Here is a 13,116-nt window from a genome sequence, read left to right on the forward strand (position 1 = left end):
ACATTAAATTGTGCTTTGTGGCCAGTGTTGTCAACATATTCTGCTGAAATGACACATCAATTGTCTGATGATGCAATTCTTTGTCATGATGATTTGAATTTTATTACTTTTTGTTTAATTTTAGTAAAAACTCTCACGCTCACTCTGATGTTTGCTTGTGGCATTTCTTGTCAAAGTCAAAGGTAACATGCAGTATTATAGAAGATGACACAGTAGACTGATTTTAGGCTGTTTTTCCCCCATTCATATTTCCCCCCCAGAACCTTTTTACAAAACCAAACAGTTAACTGGTCCCATTTTGTTTAATTTTAGTAAAAACTCTCACACTCACTCTGATGTTTGCTTGTGGCATTTCTTGTCAAAGTCAAAGGTAACATGCATTATAGAATATGACACAGTAGACTGATTTTAGGCTGTTTTTCCCCCATTAATATTTTCCCCCCAGAACCTTTTTACAAAACCAAACAGTTAACTGGTCCCATTGACTTTATAGTAGGGAAAAAAAATACTATAGAAGTCAATGGGACCAGTTAACTGTTTGGTTACCGACATTCTTCAAAATATCTTCCTTTGTGTTCAGCAGAAGAAAGAAGTTCATACAGGTTTAAAACAACTTGAGGGTGAGTATATGATGACAGATTTTTCATTTTAAAGTGAACTATCCCTTTAAGTTCACATTTGAGAGTATTTCATTGTATCTTATCTGTAGGCTAACACTTCTTTTTCAAATTATGTATTAATGTCATTTGCATGTCATCATTAAAATAGTTAACCATTGGCAAAAAGCAATTCGACCACAACACTTCTCACAGTAGCTCATTATTCAAGGCTGTATTAAGGGCAGGCATGACGCTGCACAGTCCAGGTCTCTGGTCGGTCTCAGTAAAAATATCAGTATTGATGCCTTGGGATTTGAGGATGTCTAACAGCGCAGAGACGGTCTCCTTGGGAAGTGTGCGTGTCCTGCTCATGATCCAGGAAAACTCAGCTTGAAAGCGAACAGAACACGAGTAAACCAGGGCGTATTCATCATAATCAGTAGCCAGCACCCAGTAAGGTCCAGGAGGAGCATCTGAAAGAGAACACGGATAACTAAAAATCAAAGATTCATAAATAAAATAAAATAAACCAGCTGAAAATAATGATTTGTTTAGACTTATACCTTCAAAGAAGCTGACTTCAAGTTTGGCAGGCTCTGATGCATCTACAATCTTGGCAGTTCCATCGCTGAAGCTGATAGTGCCATTAGCACTGTGAGGATGTTCAGAGAAAATATATTAGGTTCATTTGAGCCATTTCAGAAGAAAGTGCAAAACTCTTTTGAATATTCTGAATATCAGAATCCATTTTATTTTATTTGTTATTTTATATTCTTGTTATATTCGGAATATTAACAAATGTATGATATTTTATTTATATTGTACTATTTTCTCATCAATACTTACAGAAGCTGTTCATTTCGAACCAGGACAATGCCGTCACTCAGAATGTAAGTGGCCTGGCAGCACCCGCCCGACTGGAACGGGGTTGGAATCTTCATGATCTCATGCCATCTGCCCATGTACTATAAAAGAACAAAATAAGTTATGCTACATGATTTTTTCCTGTGATGGAAATGAAGTTTCATATGAACAAATACTAAAATTCAGCTATTTCTGCTAGAATTTTTGTTATCAATATGGGATTTATTTCATGTTCTTCTTGGCTTTAGTACAATAAAGTTGTATATAATTAGCATGATAAAGTCATCATTATTGTAGTATGTCACTGATACTTAAAAAGTAAATATTCAGATTAAGAAACATTTACAAAAAATAATATTAATAAAAAACAATATGATCAATAAGTCATTTGTAACTTAATAATTTAGGCAATTTCAACTTTTTTTGTACGTTATATGAGATTTAACTAAAAAAATGTAAGTCTGTTTACTGCAATTTAAGTTGAAATGACTTGTACAACCAAGTTAATTATAGCCAGCAGCTGAACTTAAGTTTTTAAATAGGTGGAATATTTTACAGTGTATAAGCAAAAGTTTACCCTAGTAGGATCAAAGTTTTGCTGAACAGGAGGTTCTGGACATTTTCGAGAGCTGATGGACTGAGCGCTGACCGCCAGCACGGACAGCAAAGTCAGAGACAGAACCTGAAGAGCCTGCATTCTTTCAGTTTGAACCTGAAAAAACAATTATATGAAAAAATAACTTAATGAGCATAACAATAAAATGGGAATTAAAGGTTGGATAGTTGCAGATTCAATTTTCAACCATCACCTTACCTATTTGGACTCAAGCATGGAACTTGAACAATCACAAAGTTTAGTATATATATACAACCCAGTCTCACGGCAGTTCGTGATATGGTCACGTAATTTAATCTATTGATTCGTGGCACGGGCACGTTTATTTCGTTATTTTCGTAATTCCAGCACGTTTTTTAAAACTAATGTATTTCAATGGGAAGCATCTTTCGTGATCAAAGCACGATTATATCTCCCTATCGGGCTGCAGTAGAGAAGCTGTTTAATCAACATTTATTCACGAGATCTTATCATGGTTTATGTATTTATTTTAATTATATTATTTCGTTCTTATTGCCAGGGAAGCTGGATTGCTTTGCTGTTTATTGATATTTAAAAAAAAAAAAATTATTAGTAGGAAATCGCGCTGAAGAAGTCTCATTCCGAACACCTCGCGATATTTGGCATCAGTTCACGTGTGCCAGATGTTGGTAAGTAGTCGTAAATACGCTGTCCTAATAATGTTTGATATAATGTATTTTCTGTGTGTCGAAATTAATCAGATTAGCTCAAGTTCAGTCACTGCATTATATCTGTCATCTCAACGGAGGCTTTGCGTTTCATTGCTTTCTATGAAAATGGTTTCTATGGTGATTAAACACTGTCTGTCACGTGATGTGCTATACAGTAGGCCTAGAGTAGACCTTCAATCAACAGGCATGAAAACTCCTCACCTTTCGGCGAAATTCGCCGTTTTAAAACCTAAAAGGGTCACCTACGTGATTTGTGCAGATCCGATGAGAAAATATTTTAGAGAGGAGGGGGGGGGGGGGTGTTCGAGGTCGAGGCCAGCATTTATCCCCTATAAAGTTACCATAAACTTTACAAAACTATAAGCTTTAAAAAACAATCATCATTCCGAATGCCGAAACATGACAGCCAATACGAGTCAGAGTAACGTTAGGGCAGAAATGTTTTCAAAGTCTTTTACACCGCGAGTCTGAGAACTGGACACACTGCCGAACAAAGAGCCGCACGTCGGAAAGCAAGCCTGAGGTAAGTTAGCTTACAATGTTAACTGTCCTGTCAGATACAGACAGCGATGTTGCCAATGTCATTATTTTTTATTTTGACATAGAAGTGGGCGAGATAATATCGCGAGTGGGCGCGGGCGCCGTGAGCGCTGAGCGAGCAGGAACAAGTATTCATTGCGCGGCTCGCGAACCTCATGCGGCTCGCCAAGCTTTAATTTGTGGCTCGCAGTTGCATGGCGGTAAATAATACGGTGATATGATAATGTATTCACTATAGATATTTTATAAAAACATAACAAGTAGGGCTTTAACATAACCCGTTAAAAACTCAAAGTGTCAGCTCTATTACAAATTATTTCGATCGGATTGAAAGGGGTGGTTTATCGAGAGAACGTGAAAAAACTTGATCGATTGAAAACCGAAACTGAAAAAACGACGTATGACGCGCTGAACAAGCTGTTCTCCTGATTAATAAAGTGTCATATAAATGAATATCCTTTCATTCTATAATTCTCCTTTCACTCAGCATCTGTGAAGTGAAGCAGGACAACGGCTCACCAGTGCTTGTTTCAGATTATCATACAGACGACTGGTTTGGGGCATTTTTGGGATAAATAGTAGTAGTAAATAGTTTTTTTTTCTCTGAGACCCGATGAAATACGTAGATCAGCGGCCCATTGGTTCTTTTCTTGATTGACACTGGGCTAGCCCAATCACATCTTTAATGTGAAGTATAGAAATATACTCTTTCAAGTATAGAAATTAGTACAAAACTAATTATGAAAGTTTCCTTTATTTTTCAGTGCATTTGTTTTACAATAGGCTATATGGCTATTACTATCATGGGATTAATATTATAACTATTATTGTAGTAGTAATGTAGACAGACACTGTAACTAAAAGAGTTTTGAAATTTTCTTTGTTTAATTTGCACCAGATTGATGAATTTCACATTAAAAAGCACAAAATTTTCTTACGGGGGAGCATGCCCCCGAACCCCCCTAGAGTGGCAGAGGACCACTCATCACAGTGATCCAAAAATCCTGTGAGAAACACTGGTAGCCTACTACAATGCCAATGCAGATTACAAGTTGTTTTTTTGTTATTGTTGTTTTTTTTTTGGGGGGGGGGGGGGGGTGGTGGTTATATATGCCGCATCCTTCTCACCTTTTTTACCCCTGACCTGTTTTCATGCCTGAGTTAATCATATTCATATCAGGTTTTTAAGTTGTACAATTAGTTCCAAAGTTGTATATGTAGTAGAAGCACAGTAAAAACAACACCATGCTTTTACCACAGTAACATCAGTTTTACTGTGATAAGTGTAGTAAAAAGACAGTAATCACACAACTTACCATGCTTTTACCACACTATTGGTAGTTTTAATGTGGTACTTATTGTAAATGCACAGTAACCACAACACTAACCATGCTTTTACCACAGTAACATTAGTTTTACTGTGATAAGTGTAGTAAAAAGACAGTAATCACACAACTTACCATGCTTTTACCACACTATTGGTAGTTTTAATGTGGTACTTATTGTAAATGCACAGTAACCACAACACTAACCATGCTTTTACCTCAGTAACCTTAGTTTTACTGTGATGGGTATAAAAGGACAGCAATCACAAAACTTACCATGCTTTTACCTCAGTATTGGTCGTTTTAAAGTGATAATTGTTGTAAATTATGCATATTAACCACAACACCTACCATGCTTTTAATGCTTAATAATGTAACATCCAATATTTGTAAGGAAAATCAGTACTTTTTCCTTTAAATAATCCTATATATTATACATAATGATATTTTATTTTCTCTGTTTTCAGCTGAAAAGACCAAAAAGGCCTTTCGAACTCAGTCAGCCCATTATTGTTTGAGGACAAGTAAACGGAGGAGACGGACCGCTGCAAAGACAAATATTCGCAATGGTACGTATGTGTTGGTTTTAACCCTAAATCAAACATTTTATCAAGCATTTGTTGTTTCTTAAACCTGTTCTTACAAAACCCATAGCCCAATCAGTATGAACAGTCTCAAAGTCTTAATAATTCACAAGATTTAACAAGTTGTCAAATTCGTACGATACTAGTACATATTTGTATACTCGTACATAATCCTGCAGCTTTTACTCCTAGTGCTCATTGGCTACTGCCTCAATTCCTGTACATATTTATCGCGATATTTGTAAATCAGTTGCGCCCCTTCTTGGATAGTAGTCTGATGTCCCACACACTGTCAGAAAGTTTATATTAATTGCATTGTGTATTCATTAAAATTATTACAAATTAGTCCCTGTCTGTTGTGTTCATGTTCCAATGTCCAATGATACATGATGTCTCTCCACACCTCATAACCTACCTCTGTTTGCAAGAGTAGAAAAGCTAATCTGACTTGTCACATGACATCAGATACGCGATTATTTTGTCGTAATCAGATCAGTTACACTGGTGATAACTGTCCCGTTTGCATATAAATCATGTTATTTTTAAACGAGTTCATATGATTATTGCTTGCTATTAAAGACATACTTTTATTCATAGAAATGCCCACATATCAGTGAACGTATAACATAAAAATGCTTTTAACATTTAATTATGCAACACTCTTTACAGAAATATATCCCACAGTTGTATAACTGACTGCTTGCATGTAATGTAATAAAATTACCTTCCTTTCTGTATTGCAGGATTACTTTGTCCTTTTTTTTAGATCTCTACAACATCAAACTCAACAGCTCTTTTAAGAGCCAACCCTCACAAGAGCTACTAGTGAGTCGCAGCGGATCTTGCCGTGATCAGCCCTTCCCAGGTAAAGTTTCTAGAATATTTCAATCAGTATTTACTCATCAAATGCTCTCTCCTGAATCGTAAGGTAAATTATAACTGTCTTAATTTATGTTTCAAGAACAATAGTAATTGCACGAGTAAGTAGATACTTTCTTGTTTTACAGCAGAGAAGGAAGACCAGTCCTTATATCAACACAAGCTAATCGAATAAGTCCTTTGTTTCGGGTGAGGAAGGAACATCTGGTGCCCAAAGAAGACAGAAAGGTGCGCGAGTCCATTGGTATGTCTTGTATTGAAACAATGCTGTAATATGTAGTACATAATTTGATGTTGACAATTTTACATTGTTCAGGTTACAGGAAGCTCTTGAAACAAGTGACAGAAGAGTATGTTGTCTTGAAAAAAATCAAGCATCACTTGCAAAGGCAAAAGAGACCATGCCTTTCTTAAAGAAATTTTAAAATAGGTTGCTGTTGATATGGGTAAAACATTTTTTGTTCAGTATTTAGCTTATATAATGTGCTGAAATATTATATATATATATATATATATATATATATATATATATATATATATATATATACATATATATATATATATACAATCTCAACCTTAAAAAGGAGAACGCAAAAGGGCCAGAGTTGCCTGTTCCTGATTTAAATTTACAAAGCAGCAGTCAGTACATTATATAATATACACATTGATTTATTTTATACATATATATTTATATATATAAAAATAAAAAAATAAATCAGTTTACCTCCAACCCTAATTGAGCACATATGAAAGTCTTCAGCTTTACTTATAGACAATAGGCAGGAGGGTTTGAGGTTGGAGCCAAATCTGCAGGACAGTGGACGCTAAGGGCCAGAGTAGCCCATCACTGCTTAATATATCGCAGAACATAGGCCCCGTTTACACGAAGTGAAGACACTGATATTTCCCTGCGGTTTGGCCTCTCATTTACACGAAAACCCAGTTTTTATCACAGAAAACGATTATTTCTAAAAACTCCGGCCAAAGTAGAGATTTTGGAAAACTTTGTTTGCACGTTTGCATGTAAACTGAGAAAAACTGAGTTTTAGGCAGCTACGTCACAATATGAGACTATTTTCAGGATTCTGATTGGCTAACGTGGGCTTGAGCTTCTCGTTACACTGCCAACTACAGGTTTGGCATGCTCTGGACGGCATATACACGGGTTCGTGTGCACGATGTTATTTTTGAAAACGAAGAGGGGTGAAATGTCCGTTTATGAAAATAGCCATCCACGTGTAAACGTAGCCATAAGCTGACCTGACTGTCCATTAAACAACTTAATTTGTATTGTTTGTGTTTTTTGCTTTACTTTCAGACCAGGACTGGAGAACGCCTGACAATGGGATGTTGAGACTTCTTCCTCTGGTTGAGAAAAAGCTACACCACATCAGTGATCACATCTTCTGTTCTTCTGTTGTACTGTAGGGTACACCTGAACAAACTGTTTAGACGAGGAAGAAGAACATGAACATGATCGAGACATGTACAGGGAAGAGCAAGAAACCAGTTTAGTGATAATGAATCATTATTTTCCAACACAATATCAAATCTGTTTTCTGTATCATAGGTGACTGAATATGATTCTCTGGCACTCATTTTGTGGCTCAGCAGCTGTGAATGGATTAATATGATGTTAATGTATTTTTGAAGACACATTTTTATTTATCTTGAATCTCATTGTCTTTATGCTACTTTATCAACTTTATGCTGTGTCCTCCAATAAAGTGTTGTGTAATAAAGTATGGTGAATATTGTTTATTGAAAGTGGTGTTTGGTACAGTAAATAAAAACAATATTTGAGAAATTTTAATTTCTTATTTCTTTAGTTTAGTTCATAATTTAAAAACAACTACATATAATTAATTACCATGATTCTTTTTCTTAGGACATACACATTTAGATCTGGTTAATGATATTTGGGACAAAAGTTGCAACAAAACAATGCAACAAAAGTTGCACATACTTGCATGTATAAGCTGCAACTGCAATGTTTGCAGTGAAATAAAGGGAAGCTATGTGAATAACAAGAGGCTGCAGTGGCTATCTTGATAAAAACACTTCAAGCATAATTGAAGATGATCCATGTTGATCATTCTAGTACATCTACTACTGCATTTAAAATGAAAGCATAGACGTTACTGATGTCAGGCATATAAGCAGCAATCAGAGGGGGTGAAAAGGAAATGTTGGCAATGTTTTGTTTTGTTTGTTTTACTGAATGGTGCATTATCCCTGTGTAATAGTGTGTGTAGATCTGTGTAGATTGTACTGCACTTCCACCCCCAAGGGCCCAGCGGCCCCCAGAAGAGCAAAAAACTGCACATTTCAAATGGCTGTAACTCACAGTCCGGTTAGTGTATCAAAGAGAAAATCGGCAGGACAACTGCTTATGCTATGTTTACTAAATAATGTTGGGCCCAGTTTTCTGACATATACGGAAAGCTGGTATAAAGGCTATTTTTAAAGTGCTCACAGTAAATTATCAAATTTCAGCCTGTCCCTCATATATGTCATAAAAGTTTGCACAATGAACAAATTTAGATATCCAGTTTTCCATTAAAGATATTATGTATTTAACATTTATTGTTTCATTACTAAACGTTTTAAACTACATTACCCACATATCTCTGTCATGCTATCAATGGAACAGGAAACATTGTCCTGTAGTTCATTGAAATGTGCAGCCATGCTTAGGGTTAGGGTGGGGATCTCAGTAAAGGAGCAATTTCTCACAAAACAGAGACACTTTATCATTAACTTTATGTATAACTAACGCAATAATAACACCAAAACATACTTTGTAACATGAAGCGCCGTTTTATATGGGTTAAACGATAGTCCAATCACAGCGAGTTCTGCGATAAAGTCACAGCCAATAACAATCCAGCTGTACAGATGCGTCACACTTACTTGCCCATTTATGGTAAATGATGACAGATCTCTTCTGGTTCCGGCTACAGGGATAGATACCTTAAATATTTCATATTTAAACCCAAACAATATTTGGGCTGTAATGTATTAATTCTAATTAAATTATAAAACTCACATTTAAAAACAAAAGACTCCTTTGTGTGGTTACCATCCAAAAACGAGATCACATGATCAATGACACAAATGTTTTTATTTGATTAGACTAATTCATAAATACATTTGAAAGACAAACTTTTTTCTAAGCAATGGCCTACAGCAGGGGTAGTTTTGCAGTATTTTAATTAAAGATAATTACATATACTAAAGTGCTTCTAACATTTACAGTGTATGTATAGTATATCAAAGGTATATCAATTATATTCAAATAAATGTAACAAAATCACAATGAATGCACACAATTTTGAAAGCATATTCCAATATTTAATGTCAAACTGTTTAAAGACAAATGTAGTGCCAAACCTACTGCACAACAGTATAAAAAGTTAATTATATAAAAAAAAACAGGTATAAGATACAGGGGCAATCTATTATAGGGACATATACAGTAACGTTAAAAAAAATCGCTATGATGAAGTTATATTTTTACAAACCAAGAGATGAGATTCAACTTTGTTATGTGAAAATATATTTGTTTCTTCGCTTTAAAGAACAAATAGGCAAAAACGTAAGCACAACGTTTTACATTCTCACCTTTAATTCTATATCCTTGTGATCATTAATCACTTTTATTGTCACTAAATGAAAGGCAACTTAAAATAGTTAATGATTATAAACGTCAGTAAGAAAATGCTTCAATAAAATACATTCACGGGTATATTACATTTACATTAATCAGGTAGTGATGTAATGATGATACCATAGATGTAGTTATGGTGGACATTTACTATAGTGACCACTGTAATAAAAGGTTTAATGAAGCTAAATGTAAGACATTAAGTCCATCTAAATGTAAAGGTAACAAACTCAGAATAATGTCCATTATGTCAAGTGTCTCATTTCTGTAATATTCTTTCAGCACCAATAAGATTTCCATAAATATGGATTGTTTTCTAAAGGTTTTCCTGAACACTCTCACTATCTTCAATTGTTCGGACAAACACCTGCTATATACACTTGCAGAAATATACATGTGTCTATTGCATCATGAAGTCACTGCATGACTAGAACTAATGGATGGCAATGAATATGTCCTTTAGCAAAACACCTGATGCGCACTGACACTTCTTTGATGAAGGCATTAGGCAGACATCAAGTACAGTTTATGAAGCTGAAAAGAGAAAACAAAATGCTTTAACAATATGGAAAAAAGATAAATCACTATTTTCAATATTGGTTCTGCATATATCAAAGAGATCCTGAGGAGGAGTGGGACTTCACATGAAGACTTTCAGAAACTGTGACAGAGCAAAGGGTGCACCTCGCTGGACACATCCGACGCATGCCCAAACAACACCACCCAAAGACAGTGATGAAGTGGACACCACCAGGAGGATGCAGGAGACAGGGAAGACCAAGGAAGACATGGAGACAGATGTTTCACGAAGACCTGAACAATGTCAGTGTCCCAGGGGAAGATGCGGAGAACTTGGCCACGGATCGAATACGTTGGAGGACACTTGTTGCCCAATGTGCCCAGCACAGGACTTGATGATGATGTTGGGAGTTTATCCATAACTGTGGGATATATTTCTGTAAAGAGTGTTGCATAATTAAATGTTAAAAGCATTTTTATGTTATACGTTCACTGATATGTGGGCATTTCTATGAATAAAAGTATGTCTTTAATAGCAAGCAATAATCATATGAACTCGTTTAAAAATAACATGATTTATATGCAAACGGGACAGTTATCACCAGTGTAACTGATCTGATTACGACAAAATAATCGCGTATCTGATGTCATGTGACAAGTCAGATTAGCTTTTCCACTCTTGCAAACAGAGGTAGGTTATGAGGTGTGGAGAGACATCATGTATCATTGGACATTGGAACATGAACAGACAGGGACTAATTTGTAATAATTTTAATGAATACACAATGCAATTAATATAAACTTTCTGACAGTGTGTGGGACATCAGACTACTATCCAAGAAGGGGCGCAACTGATTTACAAATATCGCGATAAATATGTACAGGAATTGAGGCAGTAGCCAATGAGCACTAGGAGTAAAAGCTGCAGGATTAAGTACGAGTATACAAATATGTACTAGTATCGTACGAATTTGACAACTTGTTAAATCTTGTGAATTATTAAGACTTTGAGACTGTTCATACTGATTGGGCTATGGGTTTTGTAAGAACAGGTTTAAGAAACAACAAATGCTTGATAAAATGTTTGATTTAGGGTTAAAACCAACACATACGTACCATTGCGAATATTTGTCTTTGCAGCGGTCCGTCTCCTCCGTTTACTTGTCCTCAAACAATAATGGGCTGACTGAGTTCGAAAGGCCCTTTTGGTCTTTTCAGCTGAAAACAGAGAAAATAAAATATCATTATGTATAATATATAGGATTATTTAAAGGAAAAAGTACTGATTTTCCAAATATTGGATGTTACATTATTAAGCATTAAAAGCATGGTAGGTGTTGTGGTTAATATGCATAATTTACAACAATTATCACTTTAAAACGACCAATACTGAGGTAAAAGCATGGTAAGTTTTGTGATTGCTGTCCTTTTATACCCATCACAGTAAAACTAAGGTTACTGAGGTAAAAGCATGGTTAGTGTTGTGGTTACTGTGCATTTACAATAAGTACCACATTAAAACTACCAATAGTGTGGTAAAAGCATGGTAAGTTGTGTGATTACTGTCTTTTTACTACACTTATCACAGTAAAACTAATGTTATTGTGGTAAAAGCATGGTTAGTGTTGTGGTTACTGTGCATTTACAATAAGTACCACATTAAAACTACCAATAGTGTGGTAAAAGCATGGTAAGTTGTGTGATTACTGTCTTTTTACTACACTTATCACAGTAAAACTAATGTTACTGTGGTAAAAGCATGGTGTTGTTTTTACTGTGCTTCTACTACATATACAACTTTGGAACTAATTGTACAACTTAAAAACCTGATATGAATATGATTAACTGATTGAAGGTCTACTCTAGGCCTACTGTATAGCACATCACGTGACAGACAGTGTTTAATCACCATAGAAACCATTTTCATAGAAAGCAATGAAACGCAAAGCCTCCGTTGAGATGACAGATATAATGCAGTGACTGAACTTGAGCTAATCTGATTAATTTCGACACACAGAAAATACATTATATCAAACATTATTAGGACAGCGTATTTACGACTACTTACCAACATCTGGCACACGTGAACTGATGCCAAATATCGCGAGGTGTTCGGAATGAGACTTCTTCAGCGCGATTTCCTACTAATAATTTTTTTTTTTTTAAATATCAATAAACAGCAAAGCAATCCAGCTTCCCTGGCAATAAGAACGAAATAATATAATTAAAATAAATACATAAACCATGATAAGATCTCGTGAATAAATGTTGATTAAACAGCTTCTCTACTGCAGCCCGATAGGGAGATATAATCGTGCTTTGATCACGAAAGATGCTTCCCATTGAAATACATTAGTTTTAAAAAACGTGCTGGAATTACGAAAATAACGAAATAAACGTGCCCGTGCCACGAATCAATAGATTAAATTACGTGACCATATCACGAACTGCCGTGAGACTGGGTTGATATATACCATTACATCTTTTGGTTATATCACTAACTCCACCCCCTTCAACTTAAAATAAACCTCATTAGAACAGGTTTGGGGAACCTGGGCATCTGCTCAAACTGATGTTGAAGGTTAAGTAAACATACCTTGAGTTGAACTTCTCAGAAGAGGGTGATCAACCAGTCACGGGTATAGCTTTCCACATCTTTGAAACTAAAGCTTTAAAATAATACTCAAAAGGTTTCCAGAGAATCCATGACGTCAGTATTTTAATGACCAATTATTTTTCTTATTTTACATGATTGTACATTTTATATAAGAGAAAAAAAAACATTAATTGTGTGACAGAACACACATAAAATATTTAATTTGTGTGAATGG

General features: G+C 35.3%; 1 protein-coding gene and 2 long non-coding RNA genes across 4 annotated transcripts; 1 reads left to right on the forward strand and 2 right to left on the reverse strand.

Annotated features, from left to right (window-relative positions):
* Positions 1-563: 563 nt before the first annotated feature.
* Positions 564-2,172, reverse strand: LOC306998266 (apolipoprotein D-like). The gene is made up of 4 exons (XM_079612188.1): positions 2,041-2,172; positions 1,446-1,564; positions 1,163-1,251; positions 564-1,072 (listed from the first exon to the last, which is right to left on the reverse strand). Exons 1-4 carry the CDS (start codon positions 2,158-2,160, stop codon positions 807-809), a joined length of 594 nt encoding a protein of 197 aa, XP_079468314.1. The 5' UTR covers positions 2,161-2,172; the 3' UTR covers positions 564-806.
* Positions 2,173-2,337: 165 nt separating this feature from the next.
* On the forward strand, positions 2,338-7,872 carry LOC306999165. Of its 2 annotated transcripts, none has more exons than XR_013797754.1 (5): positions 2,338-2,729; positions 5,104-5,205; positions 5,964-6,085; positions 6,228-6,343; positions 7,418-7,872. It is a non-coding gene; the product is annotated as an uncharacterized lncRNA (long non-coding RNA). The 2 variants fall into 2 exon arrangements; XR_013797755.1 differs by having other exon boundaries at positions 6,228-6,327.
* A 1,667-nt stretch (positions 7,873-9,539) lies between these two features.
* Positions 9,540-12,755, reverse strand: LOC306998813. Its single transcript, XR_013797667.1, has 3 exons — positions 12,354-12,755; positions 11,402-11,503; positions 9,540-10,722 (listed from the first exon to the last, which is right to left on the reverse strand). It is a non-coding gene; the product is annotated as an uncharacterized lncRNA (long non-coding RNA).
* Between the last annotated feature and the right edge of the window lie 361 nt (positions 12,756-13,116).

This window comes from Phoxinus phoxinus, assembly GCF_949152265.1.
Source record: "Phoxinus phoxinus genome assembly, chromosome: 5".
Lineage (NCBI taxonomy): Eukaryota > Metazoa > Chordata > Actinopteri > Cypriniformes > Leuciscidae > Phoxinus > Phoxinus phoxinus.

Bases quoted from the DNA above. Each gene is read 5' to 3' on its own strand.
- LOC306998266 (XM_079612188.1), bottom strand. From the start codon at position 2,160: ATGCAGGCTCTTCAGGTTCTGTCTCTGACTTTGCTGTCCGTGCTGGCG. The intron at 1,565-2,040 runs GTAAACTTTTGC...GTTCTTTTATAG, and splicing joins AAAACTTTGATCCTACTAGG to TACATGGGCAGATGGCATGA. The intron at 1,073-1,162 runs GTATAAGTCTAA...GTTCTCTTTCAG, and splicing joins TGAAGTCAGCTTCTTTGAAG to ATGCTCCTCCTGGACCTTAC.